General features: G+C 36.2%; 1 protein-coding gene across 4 annotated transcripts in view; it reads left to right on the top strand.

The window, feature by feature from the left end:
* The window catches only part of KCNT2 (potassium sodium-activated channel subfamily T member 2), a 115,417-nt gene that overhangs the window by 20,233 nt on the left and 74,687 nt on the right, over window positions 1-20,497 (top strand). For all 4 annotated transcript variants that reach the window (XM_039726327.1, XM_039726328.1, XM_039726329.1 and 1 more), the window contains exons 2-6: window positions 7,995-8,074; window positions 13,350-13,449; window positions 16,198-16,254; window positions 16,956-17,004; window positions 18,258-18,317. In XM_039726327.1, coding sequence (XP_039582261.1) covers window positions 7,995-8,074; window positions 13,350-13,449; window positions 16,198-16,254; window positions 16,956-17,004; window positions 18,258-18,317 — 346 coding nt within the window. The remainder of the gene's footprint in view (window positions 1-7,994; window positions 8,075-13,349; window positions 13,450-16,197; window positions 16,255-16,955; window positions 17,005-18,257; window positions 18,318-20,497) is intronic.

Below are 20,497 nucleotides of genomic sequence, written 5' to 3' on the forward strand. Positions count from 1 at the left end.
TCCATCTGCTTTTTTACTTCTTCCTTCTGCTGTGATTTCAGAAAATGAAATCTTATTTCAAAGTAAAAATAAAACTGGGATTAGCCATCTAACTTGTGGGGATATCAAGGCACTCAGCCATGTTCTGCTTGCTGTTTTTGCAAAGATGGAATCCTGAAAAATGAGAAGTAAAAGTTAACTTACTGAAGAGGAGTAGCAGAACAGTCAGACACTTAGAGATGAGAAGTAGAGTTTAAGTAAATAGTGATTTGTATTTCTGTGGTCATCAGAAGCTAACTTGAGTCACTTGACAGGGACCAAAGTGAGAAGAGTTCGCTCAGCATTTCCTTAATGTGAAGACAGGGTTTTATCCTTTCTCTTGCTAATGGGAGACCAGAGTTCACACAGTGTCTCTTGCTGGTTTAAGCTCTGGACTATTACACCTACACCAAAAATCCCCAAACCAACCAAACCAAAAACCAAGCAAAGATGGCACATTTCATTCACATGTATTTCCTTTAAGTGTAAGAAAGGTGTATGGACCTGTAAACTGCCATATCTAAAGTAAGCAATGAGTCTCTAAGATTTTTATTCATGTAATTCTTTAGACATAACAAAATCTACCAGAACAGTTTGAGGCTGTTATTTCTCTGAACACCTGTTTCTATCTTTATCTGGATAATCTCCATGACAATGTCCCTCATCGTGTTTACTGCTTGCTTTGTAAGAGAAAAGTGTTAAATGGGGGGCAAATTCAATCAAAACTTATTAAAATAAAATCTACTGAGAAATAACATCACATGTTAGGTGTTTGGGTAGGAGTGACTCAACTCCATCACTGCCATCCATCTACTGTGGACGTAGAATGGAAATTTTTACAAGTGGTCGCCATTAAGTTTCTGTTGGGCTTGAGGAAGAGGGATTTTTAAGAGCCATAGCCATAGCACCAAAACGGAGATGCCTTGGTACTTGTTGCCTATCCTAATGTATTTATTAAAGCCTTGGTAACCAAAACGGAGATGCCTCTGTGGCATTTAGGCTGCAGAGTTTATTTATTAAAGCCTTGGTACTTGTTGCCTATCCTAATGTGCAATAGTGGAAGTAGACTGAAAGTTGAGGGAATAATTCAAGAGGAGAGAAAAGGTAAACATCTCAAAAGACAGCTTTCGCAAAGTAATGAAATGATAACTTAAGAGTAGTGAAGTTACAGAGCCTGAGTTACAATTCCAGATGGTGAGAGTGTAAAGAAAGATATGTTGAAAGCAAAGGTCTGCGTAGGGAATTAGAGCAAAGAAACAACCCCACAGGTGGGACGATGTGCCATTTCCTCAGAGTTTTCAGATCAAATAGTGAAACTGCGTAGTCCACACAGGAAGAAAGAAAGGGTGAAGTCTGGAAAGGAACTGTTTAAGAAGAGACTGGAAGTTTTCTTAAAATTTGGATGAAAGAAAAGGAAGAAGGAGGAGGAGGTGGAAGGAGAGGACTGTGGACAGTAAACTGTGAACTCTGAGCGTGGATGAAGTAGCAGGGAAGAGGTTTCAGAGAACCAAAGAAAGGCTGGGGGCAAGAAGGCAAATAGATAGAGGGCTACCAAACCCTGAAACTACCCCCTGACCCTGCAGACTTTTTTCAGGATAGACACAGGTGTGTCTACTTGGGAAAATACCTAAGGGGTTTTTTTGAGAGAACAAGAGTCTTACTAAGGTAACAATTAATTGGCAACATTACATACACACAGAAGTTTGGTAAGCAAAAAGAAATAGCTTCAAATGAAAGGTGTGCAATGATCAGCATTAAAATCCTGTAGTAGAAGGTACTGTTAAATTTTAAATCAACAACTTGAGATGTATTGTTACTCCAAGAACAGTAATTTCTGTGTGTGAGATGCTCGTGCAAACTGCCTGACCCTGTGTGTGCCTCACCTATCACAGAGGGGACAGGAGAGTGCTGGAGTTGCAGGGGAGGGATCTTTGTTTTAGATCAACCACTGATAAGGAATGAGCAGCTGTGATACAGAGGAATAGAATACAAAGAAGTAGCTTGCATTGGGTTACTTTGTATTTTGATCCTAATCCTCTAATAAGGTTAAACCCAGGCTGGCAGAAAGGAGTTATCACAGAATGGTTGATTTCAAGGATTCCTTTCAAGTCTCTTTTTGACACATAGTTGCCACTATTGTGAAAAGGAAAAAAAAGCAACAAATTAACCTTCCTGCTCTTCAGGCCTGGGTAATTGGCACAGCGCCATGAAACTGAACAGTGCCTGGGATCAAACTCATGGAGAATATCCCATTACTCAGAATTACCCAGTAAAAAAAGCCTTGCATAATGGATTTTCATTGCAGCAGCTTTGTGCTGTATATATCCTACATGTGAATTATTTTTGCCCGAGCTATTTTTACATGCAAAAAATACTTTAAAATATCAATTTCCTCACCTTGTATGGAAAAAAAAAGTTTAAAAAAATCTACTAAGCATCTTCCTTCAGTGGTTTCTTTCAAATGTTAGCTTCAAAGTGCACTATTTCTTAATGTATCATTCACATTTGTTTTATTAACTTTCTCACCTTAGCTAATAGGCTTGCAACAGAAAAGTATATTTGCAGTAAAAAGTCAAGTGTGTGAGGGAAACTACTTAGAGATTTCTTTTCCCATAGTAAAGCATCACAGTATTTTCTCTTTTAAGAAAATTTCTAATGACAATTATTGTAGATTGGACAGTAAAAATGTGTAAACTACAGATTGCAAACCCATTTCATTATTACACCATTACTAGAATGAATTCTTGATGGATTTTCATGAATGCAGGAATGAGATAATAATTTCCTTTTTTGAGTGTGCAAGACTGTGAATAAGGAATTAAAACAAAAGTATTATTAATTCATTGAAAAGCATGCATACTACCTGCTGCTGAGTCTCATCTCTTGCTGTTAGCCTTCCCTTAAAAACCTTTCTCTCAAAGGTATGAAAAAATTGAGATATTTTCCACAGAAATGTTTGATAATGTCATTTCCTCTCTCTGTTGCAGTAATACTAAATTGCTGCCATAGACCTGTATCAGTTTCACAGTTTTATGTAACTGATTGCAAAAAGGAGCATGAAGCTGGCTACATTCAGATTTCAAGATACATTTCTATTTACAGCTATAAAAATATAGACACGTACTATTTAAATTGTAAGGAAGATAATTTTCATTAAGGGCTGAATTTTTTAGCAATTTGATGTTTGAACAGTTAAGTAAAGGAAAAGTTTGCCTTGACATGGAAAGTATGTTTTTGGGGTTGCAGATACAAATTTTTATTTTGTGCAACCTGAAACATTTGGTTTGGCCAGTTTTCTGATGCTATCTTAGTTTTGTTTCGATCAAAGCAACACTTGTGGAAAGGAGACACTAAAGAGAATTTGAGCACAAGACACAGTTCTGTTCCCTGAGATTATTTATGCATCCTTAATCCTTTATTTTATAGCTTGTTATTAACTCAGCTTATGCTCTTTCTGTTTCATTAAAGCAGAGAATAATTTGCAGTGACACTGGTAACATCTGGTATCTATAAATCTATTAGTTATGTTGACATCCAGTTAAATAAGTGAATATAGGTCTGTCTGGAAAAACATCACTAAGGAGTTTAACTCAGGTTCACTGATATGAAAGGCAGCTTCTAACTAAAAAATCCCTGTGGAATCTGTGTTTTGTCTTGTAGTTTCCCACTGTGAGGTATCATAAAGAATCTACAAGACAATACTGCACAAACACAGCTCTGCAGAGTTCTTTAAAATATTTATTGGTTTGTTCCTACTAAAATGATGAAAATCCCCATCAGAAAATGACCTTACGCCTGTCAGTTTTGAGTACTCCGCACTTCTTAGAATCACATTTAAGAAAGTGCAGCACCATATTGCAAAAGTTAGATTTCACCAGCACAGTGCATGGCAAACACCTTCAGAAAGTGTGCTTGCTGTTCTTTTAAAACAGAGTTCTGAGTGCTTCAGAACCTGCAAAACTTCAAATAGAAGTGTTACCCATGACAGTCATCCTTAAAACACACTAGTCCTTTTAATGAAAGTTATAAGAAAAAAATACCTATTTCCTTTTTTATTGCAGTAAAATAAGATCTGATAATAGCAGTTCACTTTAGCAGTTCAGGTGCTTCATTTTAAGCACCCATCTATACCCTACATAATAAGCTTTCAGGTCTAAAATCTAACAGGATTTCACATGTATTGAATTGGCAAATCCCAATAAAAAACCTCTATATTCCTTTCCTATTACAAGGCTTTCTTTGTAGGAAAAATATGAGATGTCCTTTTCCAAAACAACGGATTTAAATAAATGTAAGTATTTTTCTTCAGATTTGCTCTGTTTGTACACTTAATACCTTTTCTTGATTCCAACATCAATAAATAGTAAACATAAACATTTACAGCTCTTGGCATGCACGTAGTGAGAAATCCAGCTCATACTTTCATTTGTGAAATGATTATTTCTGCCAAATCTGGTTTTAACATGAAAGAAAGACAATTTATAGCTTTGAGGGTGCAAGATAATACTGTTATTATAGTAAAGTATGGCTATGGGTCTAGATTGACATTGTAAATAGTAATGGAAAAATGCAGGACAAATCAGTTAAGTAGCCAGAGCACAGAGAGATTGGTCCCAGGGTTTTACAGCCACCAGCAGGGCTCTGAACTAGTGTCCTTGACAGGAATTAGGATTTTCCTGTTGTACTTTGTATTACATTAAAATGTACTTCTCAAATTGCATCTCAACTGAATTATAAGAAGGCAGTTTGTATTGGACTTGGGGTACTTCAAGATGATTGTTACAGTTTGAAAGACTTGAAATTATTTCGGTGACATCACTGTTCTTTGGGTTTAAACTAGTGAAGACCACTACCAGTGGTATTGAGTTTTAACACAGCACACTGTGTTTTAAGGACAATAATATAACTTCAAGAGCTTTTGCTACAGGTGCATTATGTATTTGTGCATTTTCAACACAGCTGAAGTAAGAGTCAGTGAACATAAGACCTGTTCTTTGAACATCCAAAAGCAGCTTTTCATGGGATATTCATTGCCAGCTACAAGCACTGAAAAATTCTGAAGCTATTAACTGACTGCAAAAACAAAATCCTTACATTCATCAACCATTTCTCTCCTTGTAACCACTACCAAGGAATAGCATTTTACTCTTTCAGCTTGACTTCCTTCTGGTTAGGATGGACTGCCTTTTACAGGAAGATAAACATGAAGCACAAATTGTTGAAACTACATTTTCAATTTATGTTATAAGAATAAACCCAAATGTATTCTGTATGCCAGGTGATCTGCCTGTACATGTACTATCACCCTGATTTGTGTGGTGCGCCACTTTGTCAAAACCATTTGCTTGCAGTGAAATTTTAAATATCCTGCAACAAAGTAATTAAGTTTTATATAAGTGTATCACAAGAATTTCACTCCCTCACTTGAAACCCTTAATAACCTGTACTAATTTAGTCCAGAAAAATCTTGTTCAAGCCTTTTACCACTGCTGCTACAAAATGTTCTCAATATTTCAGTAGGGGATCAGAATTTATTTTTTGTAGGTTCCCAAAAACTTCCTTTTCTAGGCTACACTTCATAGTGGGAAAAATACAGAAAAGAGCAAATATTTGAGGTAAAATATTAACCATTTAAAGATTGTAAGGAACATTCAAGTAGAATGAGTGTTCTCCTTAGAAATAAAAAGTAGTCTTGGGAAAGATCAGTATCTAGAGATTTCTGTCCTTGCCAGGGGCTCCTTCAGCCAGTCATACTTTACTTAGTAAATAGCAACCTTCAGGAAACAAAGTGAAATATTCCCTGGTAGCCAGAGCATCAGCAGAGTGCATTGATTATAGATGTGTGATAATGTATTTCTGCAAATGTAGAAGGCCACTACAGTTTTTACTAAAGTTTAAAGAAGTCAGGGAAGGAACCACGGAAGTGCCATTAGCAGCATTTGTAATCCATTTTGCCATGGAAACTGCTGCACTGTGGAATCCCAGTTTCCTGTGAGCACAGGTTTCTAAGAAAAGCCAAGTAGACAGCTGCTAGAAGGCTATCAGAGATCACAGCAATTCATAGTGCTGGTGATAGGAGGGTGGTTAGCTCCCACATCCTCTTCCCTCTTTATCAGCAAATCATGGCCCACTGTTAACATGTTGCTTTTTCATGAGAAGTGATTACTGAAATTTTCTTACCAAAATGCTGAGAGATTAATTCAGAATGTGTTAAAAAAAACCAAAACCATGCATTTTTTCAATAACATCCCTTACTTCAGTAGCTTGTGCAACTTTGTTTACCTCTTGAAATATATCCTTGAAGATTAAGTATGTACACTTAGCATGTGGCAGCTGCCAAATCATGGGAGATGTTTCCCACTAAAACTGTCACTGCATTAATGACAGTACCTTGGAAAATGAATTCTTAAAAATGATGTTGTGTTTTGTGCTTCCTCTGAATAGGAAGTAGTGTAATTACTCATCCTATAAGGAACACTACAATAAAACACACCAAAGGCAATTACTAGTTAAAATTAACTGGACTTCACTGAGTGAATCACAGAACCTTCTTTTTATGGCCCTGTCCTACAAAGTGATATGCCTAAACTTCTGGTAATAGGCAGGTAAGAAAAGTCACCTTGCCTGAGATGCCACCCATTCTAAGCTCATAAATAACCCATCAATTCCATAAGTGTATGGAAATATCTGGTATAGACAGCTATTTGAGAGACGTTACAGGTAACAGCATATTGTACAAAAATTGTTTCAGCAAAAGGCTTCACATGCAAGAAGGGAAAAAGTGAAGTCAGGATTCTGCTAGAAGAATATGACTACCTATAAAACCAAGTAGTTGAAGTACGGTTATTTGATGAAACACTGCTGAGAAGAAATGCTGAAATAAAATTCAAGCATGCTTATGAGCAGAAAATGTACATGCAGCTGTGGAAGACATGATGATCTACAGAGAAAGGGAGACGTAGCAATTATAGACCTTCTCCAGCTGAGCTCTGACTTCTAGGAAGGCACAGATGTGCTGGGGTAGAGATTCATTTCTGGGGGACAACTGGCTTGGGGAGGGAGATTCAGTAATTTGGGTAGAGCAGGGACTTCAGTGACAATGAGAGTAAGGCTGCTCATCTTCCAGCAAGCACTGGAGCTCCACAACTCTGAACAGCCCGAGGTTTTCTACAGAAGTGGCACACGCCTTCCTCCCTGGCCAGTCCCTGCAGCAGTTCTCTCTTCCAGTCTGAGAACTATTGCATGAGTGGTACTCAGGCTGAACTGAGGGACAGAAAGATGAAATCTATCCAGGCAGAGCTGAGGGAATGGAGGAAAGATGCCCTTGTTGCTTTAATAAAACCAGGGGGAGAGTTATTTTCTGTACAATATTGTGTGATTGCAGCATAATTTTGCTTTCAGCTCTCACTGTTTCATGGTGACAAAAACACGTTCAGAGAGGGTGGTTTTGTTTGGTACATGAGTGTTTCATGATAGGTGAGTACAAACAAGTGGACTGAAACATGAACATTCAACAGAAATGTGAACAAGATAGAAAAAAGAAGGATCATTAAAATGTCGATTTTACAGGAAAGGAGTTAAATTGAGGTGGGAAGCTTAACCTGGACATCAAGAAAATCTTCCCTACTAACATGCAAATAGGAGAGTGGTCATCCAATGGAAATCCCAAAAGCATAGAGCCTTCTTATTTTCCAGTGTAGACTGTTTGAGTAATATGAAAATTATTCTGCATGTAAAGGGGATAAATGAAAGGTCTTGTGCTTGGTGATGCTGGGGTTTTTTTTATTTGGTTTGGGCTTTTTTTAAAACTTTCAACATTAGTCATTCAAAGCCAAGTGAGCTTTTAGCTGAACACTCACTATAAGTCCCTCCAGTTTTATATCAAGAATAGATTATTAGAGAAACAAATTATTATGAAATACTGATTTATTATCTTTCATAGCCAATCCTAATACTTTTTTTCTTTACTATTTCAGGGTGCAAGTTGAATTCTATATGAATGAAAACACATTTAAAGAGAGACTAAAGCTCTTCTTCATCAAAAACCAAAGATCAAGTAAGCAGTTGTATTAATTTATCTTAAGCATATTTGTGATACTTTTAAGTAAAATCAAATTCAGTTGAAGGCAACAGTGAAGTTATTAATTTTCTTCTGAGTTAAATATTTTAAACTTGAAAATCATGTGCTCATGCAGGATCAAACAATTAGTGATGTCACGAACTGTTAAATAAAATCATGATTTTATTTCTGTGTCGTGATCAAGTTGACTAATTTGCAATAATCTGGCAGCAATGCTCATTGATAAGTCGTGACCTTGTGACTAGGAAAGCAAAGGAGGGTAAAGGAAGAAAGCTGCAAAACTACCCAGCTTTTTGAAGTGTTAAGTATTCCTAAAGTTTCAAACTTTATCTGCACTGAAAAAAAAAATTTGGAAAGGAGACTATTGGGGATGTGGTACTTCAGAATGTAGTCCTTGTCATTAGCCTATAGTCTAACTTAATTTATAGTCTCAACACTGTAGTCTAACCTAAATAGATCTTCATTGAAATATGTGCTTAACATCATCGGCCATCATGGAAGAAAATGTGGAGGAATTACGATATTAATCTTTTTAAATGTATCCATGCAGCTGATCCAGGTGGGTGGAAACATGGAATATTATCCAATCTTGGTTAGAACAGTGGAGCTCATAGGTCAGAAGATCAGTAACTGTCCTCAGTTTTCTTCTGTGTAGCAGGACTGAAGTTATTTCTCTTTGCCTTTCACATGTAAATAACTGAAATTACAATGGCTTTATACATAAAGCTTTTAGCCTACAAAGAATGAATTTTTTTCTTTGTACAGTTAAAATTGTTTCATGATTTTGTGTCTGGAAAAAGACAGAAAAAAATAAAAGAAAGAAATTTTTTGATGTCCCAGTCTGAAAATATACAAGCAACACTGGGGAGACTAGATCAATCTTTCAAAAATAAGACAGAGCAAAAAATCTGTTAAGAGCTAGCAATAAATAAATAAATACTAGTTTTATATCACAGAACTTGATAATTTTATTGGCTAAGCTGCTTTTACTTTCCAAGCATAGGAAGAAAAATATTCCTCTAAAAGGAAAGAAAAAAGAAAAAAAAGGCACCATGAGTAACAAGAAAAACCCCCAAGCCAGAGCAGTCAGTATTAATGAGTTCAAACACTCCTTGTGCTTATGCAGATCTTGGTTCTTTGTCCAAATACTCGGAACCAGAGTCTCCCCCAAGAAAGCCTCCAAAGAGCAGCTGCTGACACTGTAGCCTGCCTCTCTCTGTTACGTGCACTCATTCAGTCCTGCACTGAAACAGGAGGAGTCTCTTGCCCAGAGGTACCAGGGAGCTGATAAACAAAGATAATAGATTTTAGACAGTGTTCAGTGAGAGCACTAAAAACCTTCCTTCACGTATTAAAGATGGACTTGCTGTCATTGAGAAAAAAAATTGTCAGTAGGATCAGAAATTTTTTTGGACAGTGTAGCTAAATCAAACCTGTTCACCAAACAGTTTTGATAATATCAATTTTGATAATATGGTTTTGCCAACCAGAGCAGTCAGGTCTAGAATTTATAAGCATTTTCTACAGAATGCTGTCCTGATCTAAATCACATATGGGCTAGTAACTTGAAATATCAACTGTTTTATTAATTATTACCCTTGTTTAAACTGATAAACTGATAAAACAAGCCTTAATCTGTGTCTCATGTCAATCTAGTTTCCACTCAATTTCTGCAAGCAAATGTCTAATCAAATTCAAACAGTGTATAAAAAAATATCTTACAAAGGTGTCACTCAGCACCCTCACAAAAAAAATTAAAAAAAAGAGAGAAGGAGAAAATGACATGGTCATACAAGCATGACTTCATGACTTGCTTGTAACTTGCCAGGACCACACACTGCATTATCACAGGCAGCAATAAGTCCAAAGGGGAAAAGATAAGTGAAGTTTCAAGTCAGGGAAGAGGGAATAAAGGATAACTATCACTAGGATATGAACTATTAAGAGCATATTTTGGTCCAGCTCCTAAAGCCAGCTGCCACTGAAATAATTCTGCTGAAAATCAGCAATAGATTAGTGACTTATGGGAAAGGAATAATGGGAAGTAATTCTAAAATCCTCACCTGGTATCCGTCACTCTGTTTAGACCAACTCTCTAAACCTCACATTTAATCTACGGAAATGCTGGCAAGGAGCGCATGAAGAATTTATAATAAAAGTGAAATTCCCAGTCAGAAGTGGTAAAACAGAATGTATCATTCTATACTTAAAACGCTTGCAAAAATAGCAAATACTTGTTTAAAGTGAGAAGGAAATGACATAGATAAATGACATGAGATTTGACATAGTTATATTTAGTTAACCAAACAAATAGATTTTGAATGTTATTATCAATTCTTTTCAATAAAACAAGAGTATGTAAGAACTTTGTTGCACAGACACAGTGAAATTGCATTCCCATTAAAAAATATATAACTGCATAACAGCACATGATGGGTGGAGCTGAACACAAGCTCATATTCAAAACATAGAGATATTCTGTGCCAATGACCCTGCCACTTAAGCAATCTGGCTCTGAATGGAGAAAAGGAAATTAAGTCAAGCAGACGATGTTGATCCATTGACAGCATGTGAAATACAGAACAAAAATAGACAGGAAGCAAACAAATATGAAATGCTTTCTTTGTACCCGAATAATAATCGAAAACCTGTTTTAAATGCCTTCTGTAGTGTTTGTGCACCTCCTTCTCACATTTGAAATCCTACATCTCCATGATAGTGGAACACATGCATTGCTTCCAACTCACATGAGAATCCCCAGCTATGAGGCTGCAGAATCTTTCCACCAGAGGAAAAAGGCGTTTTTTAGGCCTGCATTACTTACCCAAATTTTAGCAAGGGTGGCTGAATATGTCACTAATGGCTGAGGCACACAGAGCAAGGAGAGGTGACCCAGGGTGGACTTGAAGCCTGTTTCTCCTATTTATATTTTAGTAACTGACCCAATCACCTACGCTACAGAACCTGTACTTTGCATTGCTTTATAAACAGCCCTAGCCACAAAATGCACTCTCTACTGAAACCCTTAGATGAAAGCATGGCTGATTTGAAAACCCTGCCTCCCATTCTGTGGGAAACAGGCTATGGAGATAGCCAGAGCCTGAGTTCCAGAGGTGTCAGAACTAAGATTTGAGAGTTAAGGGTTTAAGGCAGCAGGCTGAACCCCCAGTCTGTATTGATGTAGCTTTCAATCAGAAAAGAACCATTTTCTTTTGGCACTTAAATCAACATATAATTTCAAAGGATGATTGGAAACCAAGCCGTTATCAATGCAGAAAACAAGTATTTCACACCAACAGTAAGATTTAGAGAGCTAAAAAGCAGGAGAAAAACAACGGACTTCTGTACTTGCCCAAGAGAGTTAGACAATATAAAATTGGTAGGTTTTTTTTGTTTGTTTAGGTTTAGGGGCTTTTTTAAAACATTATCTGCTTTCCTAGGTGTAATAGCCCAGCAACCAATAGGGCAATCATTCATATTCCAGCAGAATTCTACAAAAGGCCTAGGACAAACAAATAATTCATGTTTTCTTCAGCAACAGCTCACAAAAATGGCCAAGTCAAATAATAGGATACCATGCTTGCTTCCTTCAGTCCTTCCCCCCCTTCAGGCATGTTGGGGAATAAATAGTCAGTGGCTAATTACTCTTGATAGGGGAGCAGGAATCCTTAGGTTAATGTTCTCAAACCCAATTGCCAGTAACAGCTGTGGGACTTCTCACAGACCACAGGATTTTAACCCTTAGTTCACTGAAACAAGGTGCTGTAAAAGTCCATCCAGTTCTTATGTGATAACTGCAACTTCACAGTTAAAAGTAATAAGCAGTTTTATGTAACAAACCTAAAGATTTCACTCAGAAATGGCATGGTAAAATTCTTAAGAATCAATTTTCTATTTTTCTGTGTATGTAGTAGATGGAGCTTTAACGGAAAATTAACTAGTAGACATAAAACCTGATTTATCAGTTTTATCTGGTTTTGCTGATTGTGAACTTAGGACTGAGTAAAGTTAAAAAAAAAAGTAATATTACTATAAAATGATTGTGATTCTCTCCTTAGAAGGGAATGTATGCACACAGCTTTGGGTATGCATTATTTGGGTAGTTCTTAAACCACAGAAGTATTTACATTGAGTTCAGCAGACCTGCTGAAGTATTTTCAACACAGCTATAAAGCACAGTGTCCTTGTTGTGACTGAGGCAAGGGAAGTCACATCTGGGTAAGATTCAGAGTATTCTGCTTTGGGTAGAAGGGCTCAGCCACGCAGAACTGGACTCTCAGTTTGCAAGACTTAAAAAAAAATATTGGTTCAGTGACCTCCAGTCACCTAACGTTAGTCAACCGTTTTAAATTGATTAGTAAATGAATGCTTATGTCTAAGAGTCAGATGAAAATATTCACACTAGCAAAAAAGTCTGCTGAATTCAATAGCAGTACTAAAAATTTAAACCTTAATCCTCTAATGGCTGCAAAATCACGTAAAAATCCCAAAAGTTCCCTTTCAGTAGATAACGGCTGCAATTGGCAGTGAAATAAATTGCCTGTGTGATAGCAGTAAGTGTCCATGTGGATCCCTTTGAAGGAATCCTGGCCTTGTGCATTAAACCTATATTTGTGGGGGAGAGTGTAATATTCTCTGATAGTATTTGTGGCCTGTCTGTTCATCTAGAATATGTACATGGTCCGTAGAACAAATTCAGTTCAGTTGTGCATTCAGCATAACTTTTAGATGTCCTGATTCTTGAATGCATAGTTATTCAACTTCAGCATTAAATAACTCCAGTTTAATATTTTAAAAGTTGGAATAGAGTTATATATTCTGTATGTGAAGCTACTGCATGAAGAAATTTTTATATTAATATTTAAATGCTTGCCACTGCATATCTCCTGCCTGTGGCTGAAAGTATGTCTTTTCATGTTGCTGTATCCTGTATCTCAAAAAGCATTGTGTAGTTCTGGTTCCCCTCCCAAGAAAGCAAACATTTCAAACTACTAAGGATGCAGGAAATGGCATCAGTGAAGGATTAACAGCATAGAATAGCTTTTTAAAAAGTGACTGCATAGTTCTTTACATTAAAACAGGCTGAGTTATATAGACTGGTTATATAGACATTGCTTTTTACTACAAGACTATTCTAGTTCCTTTTATTTTTACCTTGAAGGTTGGTGAAATTTTAAAACCACTGAACTTCTTTTGTCTTTCCTTTCCTTTCCTTTCCTTTTTTCTTTATTTCTTTTTCTTTTCTCTCTAGGTCTGAGAATACGATTATTCAACTTCTCTCTCAAGCTCCTAAGCTGTTTCCTATACATAGTTCGTGTGCTCCTGGATGATCCTACACAAGGACTTGGATGGTAATGTTTGAGGTTTTTTTTCCTCATTTCTGCTCTCAAAGCATTATTTAAGTTATAAGAAATAAATCATTAAACACATGAAGGATTTGTTTTACGTCTTCTGGATATTTTGAAAGAATTACAAAGCTGCTCTTACATTGTGAATGGAAATAAGAACTAAAATAATATTATTTTTTCTCTTTACCACTAAAATAATCCTGGCTGTCTCCTTAGATACTGTGCATCAGATATAATTGTGCAAACACATATTTTAGATGTGTTATTACATGACATTTCTATGTAAAATTGCAAATGTCTGATTCCCAGTTTATGCAACAATTATTTTCGGATTTTGCTTAAATTACTTAAAACCCCAGATCCCAGAAATGGACAGACAAATATGTGAAACTGAGCTTTCATGCAGATTATACCGATGATAATTTTTCAGCCTTCTGCTTTCTCAAAACACTTCAGAAGAGTGAGACCAAAGGCACATTCTATACTCACAATGATTTATGGCTATAATGAATGGTGTAGCACACCCCAAATTGCCAGTGTGGTATTCTATATCTTCTATATCATCATTTTTTAAGTGTTACACGATTAATCACCAAATTGTAGAAGAAATTGTAATTTATTTAATCCTGTACTTCTGTTATATTTATATCCTGGGAATATTGAATCTCCTCAATTTTTAATGCTGATAAGCGTCACATTTTATTAACATACTTCCTTTCACTTGCTTTGATTTTTTTGTCTTTAAATGCTGAAAGAAACAAAGCACATAAGAAAATACTCAGCTTAGGATGATAGAACCGGCAGTCTTCACACAATTTTAGGCAAGGGACAGAGTTTGATTTCTAATTTTCATATTTGGATGTCAGTTATATGTAGTAAGGGTAACACCAAAAAAAGCTAGTGCATTGGAGAAATACTCTGTAAGAATGAAATCCAAAGGAAAGAGAGGGTAAGAATATTTGCTTTATTCAGCAGTGTATGAGAGAACGATATGTGAATAGGAAGTACAGAAGATACATTTGAGATTTTTTTTGGTCAAAATTTATTGTGAGAAATTGTAAGTTCTGACAAAGGGCCGTGAAGAAATTTCCCTGAAAAACAAGACCTATAAAAAACTACTTTTGACCTAACATAGACCTTAGATTGTCTCTTCAATAAGAGGAAACAAGCAGTGAAGTTTTTACAAAAAGTTGTGGAGAAGAGGAAATCCATCCTTAGAAATTTAGGCATATTAGCAACTCAGGGACTGAGCATTTTCTGTCTAATCATGGTTTCTGGCATGATGCAATTCTTTCATTGTGAGATCTCTGGTGAGCCCAGATGAGTGTGTTGTACTGCATGGTTCTGTCTGGGTGTGCAGGACAGGTTAGAACATCAGACCTTGTGCCAAATATACTTTTGTATTTATGTGCCAAGATGCATATTCATATACATCTGCAGACTGCTGAATGCCTCACACTTCTCCTGGCGTGTCCTTCAATCCAAGTGTTTTACAATTCACCAGAGAGTGTATTTATATTTTCTATACATGTTATTCCCCTACATGGTGTTGTGGTACATCTAAGAGACTAGTTGGTGTGTTCTGTCTCTGAATAATATTTGTCTGCCTGAGAAGATTCAGGTAAGTCCTGCCTGCTTACTAAGGCCCTAATCTTAGAAGCTGTGCCTGACAAATCAATGGCACCCCATCAATGCCCTAGAGATCCTGAGGGCTTGATACCAAAACTCTTGCTTGAATGCATTCTTAAAGATGTGGTGATAGGAAAAAAAAATTAAAATTCTAGGTACTGTGTCATAGCCTGGTGAAAGAAACTCAGCGTGCTGAGAGTGTGGCCACGGAAAATGTTTTCACCTGGTTGGTTTTAAAGTAACAAATCTGGGAGGAATTCTTTTCATCAGATTTATTTCCAGTTTTTCAGAAATGCCTGCACATGTTGGTGTCTTTCATTTACTCCATCAGGCACAGTGGGTATACAGGAAAGAGCTTAAGACATAAAGCATCCTTATTCATGGGTACAGTTCAGCACTGTCCCACTCAGAGCTGGTGCATATACTGTTGCTAATCTGTGGGCTGCAGATCCCTTTATTTTCTGCTGACCTTGCTTGCCAAGGATGAGGAACAATATTTGTCATCATTTACAAATGATATATTCCCACATCCTTATATGATCACGTAAAAGGAAGATTTGTGCCAGCAATTAAAGGCAAGATAACATAATGTGTATAATGGCCAATATTTTTACTTGGGTATCACCAGCTGTGTACTTGAAGTACTACTGCATGCGTCTCCAGCCCTCCTCACGTCCTCAAAAGAGGTTAAGCAAGTGTGGTTTGCTGCAGTCTTTCCTGTTGAGAATGTGCTCTTTGTATCACAGCTTGCCCTTGGGACAGGATTTCTAGGGTCTCTTGATCTTTAGTATATATTATGTACTTAGTTCGTCTTTACAAAGTATCATTTCAGTTGTCTTGTTCTTAAATTTGAAAAGAAATCTTCAAAAAATGTAACCTGGAATGCTTCACACTCCTTTGTCTACAGATATGGAACACATACAGCAGTACTTTCTAAAAGTTACTTTACTTTTAAAAAATGTCTGTATGGATTGCCTTGGGTTTCAAACTATTGTATGCATTTCATAGACCACTTAATGATGTAATTAATATCCCTTTCCTCCCATATGTTTTTATGACTGTGTTCCCATACACATTTGCTAATGGAAATGGACTTTGCATGGATGGTATGGCAACTGTCAGTAAGGAATTAAACCGGAGTTGTTCCCATCAAAACTACACGCCTGGAACAATTGATTGGTGAGTTCCTAAGTTAAAACAGCAACCCAAAAGTCCACAGAATGGTGGGAAGGGAACACAGGAAGACGAATCCATTTCCATCTGGAATGGTGGCATTTTAACATATAGTAGGGATGTTTCTATAAATCTCTAGTCATTACTTACATTTCTGAATGTTCAAATTGCATTTAATATTTTAATTATTTTTCTTGATTGCAAAGTGAACTGCTGGACTGAATGCTGGTGTGAGATCTGGGTTCCATCAATGCCGATACTTTGCAGAAATAAAAAAGGATACCCTTAATTAAAAAAAACCAAATAATTCTGAGTAGCAGTAAATGATTAACAGGAAATTATTGTGCCACTGAGAGTGTCCCATTCCAGTGGTGTTGTATCAAGTGCCTATTAGCATTGATAGGATTCTTCCAAGATACCACAGCCCCTAAGAGTTAGATATGATTTATGTCATTATATAGATAGCAAAGTGTTCACACAAAAGGATTGACAGTTTCCCACAGGAAGCTAATGATTTGCTGTGGATTAGAAATACAAGTCATGTCAATACTCAGTAGGTAACTACTGATTTAAAGGTTTTATTACTGAGAGGTTTTTTTTTCAATAAGTCTGCTCTAATTTCCATTCACATGTACAACTTTTTTTTTTTTGTCTGAAACACCAGATTATTATTAATTTCATATTTGTTTCCTTACTGTAATGAACAGGTCTCCCATTATTTGGGTGAATCGAAGTTTACCTTTATGGGGATTACAGGTAATATGTAAATGACAAATTCCATTATTTCCATGTAACAACTGCAGATGATATTGATTTACAGAATTGTAGCAGTTAAAGGATATTGGAAATGTTGATGTCAGCAAGGAAATCTTGAACACCAAGTACAGCAAAAGCATAAAGATCAGCTGATCTGTACTGATTCTCTCTGTGAAATGTGGTTTTTCACTAAGAAAAAACTTACTTAAGCTTCCAGATAGGTTATACCATTATATTCTCTTACCATGATTGGTGCAATGCCAATGCAATGATTGTACCTCCTTATAATACACAATTTCCTAGGGGAAGAAGCCCTTGAAAATACTGTAGAATATGCACAGTTTGAATAAATTTTTAATGAGTGTTCAGATTACTTTATTAAATTTAATTTTAAAATACTGAGATATCTATCTATGCTTGCTGTCCTTTTCTAATATGCCTGTTTGGTAAGGCCAGGAATTTATTTGAAAATAAAGCCCGAGTTTATGTAAAACTAATACAGAGAAGCTGTATTTTGATTGCCTATTTAATAATTCTGTATATTTTAATTATTTCCAAAATCATAGCATCTTTTTTTTTTAAATTCTAGATAAAGACACTGTGCACCCTTCAGAGTTTGCAGCTGTAGGCAGCATTAATTTAAAATTTAAAATCCTGAGGCTTGACCTCAGGCTCCAGCCTGATAGTATCCATCCTGGTGGAATATTCCCATGATACACATTAAAATACAAATACCTTCTGTGCAAAGAACATCAGTAAATTCTTAATGTCTATAAAGACTTAAGTATTTTCTTTCACTATTTTGATATTTGACTATTTAAATATTTTAAACTATTTAATACTAACTAACTATATAATCTAATTGGAGGCTGGTAAATCGTGCTCAGCTGCATTTAAATCTTAAAATCAATACTTATTCATCTGTAGCATTTTTTTTTATGCTTTCTGCATTATACACAGTAAGAAAAACATTTGCTATTCCACACATTCATAACATCTTCACAAGAAAGTAAAGAGCTGACTGAGGTTGCTTATTTACAGCTTCTTTCTCTCATGTGGGAAGATTTTGGTACTGTTTAGGAATAAATGAAACTCAGAAAAATAACAATATCTAAGCTTCAAGCAAAATGCTCTTAGCTGAGAGAGTTTCAGAGGAAGAGCTGTTTTATATAATCTTTTATTTTCATTGTAATTTTAATATCTATTCTCCAGAAGCTGGTATTAATACACATAATTTTTTCACTTCACTTAAGGTGTCTGTGGCTGTAATAAGTCTCTTTGAAACTCTGTTGCTAAGTTATCTAAGCTACAAGGTAAGTACTCTTTGTTACTTTTAGGCAAATTAATTAAAAAATCATGAGTTAAATATTTCAATATAAAGTTTATGTACCTGTGCCCATGCTGGTGTACAAGCAGGGAGTTGTGCAAAGCACACTTTTCCAGGATGGCATATTGTCACACAGGCAGCCCTGTTTCCCAAATTTATGAGCAAACTCTAATATCTAGAGTGGAAGTCAGCAATTAAATGCTCATTATCTTCCGTTGTAATTTGAAAACACATTCTCAAAAGTGACCTTGACTTTTTGACACTGATTTTAAGTTGTGCAGTTTTATTTGTCTGTCTGTAATTACTTGACACAGTTGTCATTGATTTTAAAGCTGTAGCTACTCAATACATATAATTCAAGGTTTAGCCTTCTAAAATTGTGCCCAGAAAAAACAAAGACAGTCCTTAAAAAAAAACCAAAACAAACAAACAAACAAAAACCAAAACAAAACCAAAAAACAAACAAAAAAAACCTTGTGTTATTCATCTCTATGATGCTATTGGAATATCTTTTCAAAGTGTCTTGAAGTCGTTTGATATGAATGCAATGTATTTTTGTATTTGCATTCTCCTTTAAAAGTTAATTTTCTCTAATATAATCATTCAGTTTTCTTCATTCCATTTTGTTCTGCTCTATCTCTGTATTTTTAGTATCTTTAGGAGAGAAATACTGAAAGCATTTGAAATCATTTACCAATGAAAATATGAAAATATTTGGTTTCTAAAGTGGAAAATATCTTGGGGGATAATATTTTTTTTGTGTTATATTTTGTATTACTGACACTCAGTAGCTATCAGAGCCACTGCTGCATTTAGAGACTTGTATTTCAATGTGCTTACCGAGTGATTATGGCATAAATGTTTTCCTTAGTGCCCAATAATGCTAAGAGGCTTGCAGCTGTCTGCTGTCTAAAAACTATTCTTCTTAATCCTTGAAGCATCTATTATCTGAGGGTTGGGGGTTACAAGTGCAAATCAGTTATGGGTAGACATAGTCCAAAATTTATATCCTGGTGGCAAAACAGTAAAAAGCAATCACAGTTTGTGCTGTTCCTGAGTTTATTGGGCAGCATTTTATCCTCATCCATTCTGCTTGTGATTTGTATCAGTTTCAGGGGGTACAAAATATGAATTCTTGGCAAATCAGCTTCTATGAGAAGTTACTCATCAGTGTGTGATGGATGGGAAGTTCCACTACCCTGATTTGCTGCATACACCTGTCACAGAATTGAGGCAGTTTTGTGATTTCACTCCCCTTAAGAGAAAGAAGTAAAGGATTAATCTGAGGAGCAACAAAATTTGTTAATCACATCAATCCACTCGATGCAAACACCTCCTTTCCTCTAGTCCTGTTCTCATAGTTTTACACCATTCTCTTGAAGCTAAGAATGGTGTTATTTCACCTACTGTAAGGCTTTTCTGCACAGCCACGGTGACCAAAGGTGCCTTGGTTCATGTAAATCTGTGACAGATTACTTATTTTATGGAAACATTTTCAAAGCTTTCACAATTTAGGTAACTAACTTCTACAAGTCAGAGAATTAGCAAGCGAGAAAACAAGAAAAAGATGATTGTGTTTGCATTGGAGTGCACATTACTAGGATTTCACAAATAACCTGTAAAGTGAATAAAGCAGTCATTTGAGAGGATACTCTGAGAGATTGACCTTTCTGATACCTGGTCCATGACATATGAGAAATGATTCAACATGCAGAGTACTGACTGCAGAGTAGCATATCACGTTACTGTGCTACAGTGAATTTGCATTTTTTATAGCTTTTAAATGAAGAGGAATGCAAAGGATGTAGCGCCGTGTTGTGATGCTGATCACTTGGATCCAGGAGTGGAAGGTTTACAGTCTGCATTCTCCCAGCCTAAAATATTACAGGAGGGTTTGTCCTTGGCCAGAATTTTGAAAGATGTCTGCATCAAAAACCTCCATTATCAAAAGTTACCACAGACATCTGGCAATCCTGCATATGCCTGGTGCTCAGGTACTCTCAGGGCTTTGAGCAGCACCATACATTGTCACTGCAAAAGGCAGTTTTGCAGAAATCATGATGCATTTATGCATTTCCGTGTGGAAGCCAGAGTCCTACAGCTGCACACATCCCTAATTACCTGGAGCCCATCCATACTGGCACTTTGCCTGCACAAGTAAATTAT

The sequence above is a fragment of the Passer montanus genome, unplaced genomic scaffold, assembly GCF_014805655.1.
Source record: "Passer montanus isolate IOZ18808 unplaced genomic scaffold, ASM1480565v1 scaffold58, whole genome shotgun sequence".
Lineage (NCBI taxonomy): Eukaryota > Metazoa > Chordata > Aves > Passeriformes > Passeridae > Passer > Passer montanus.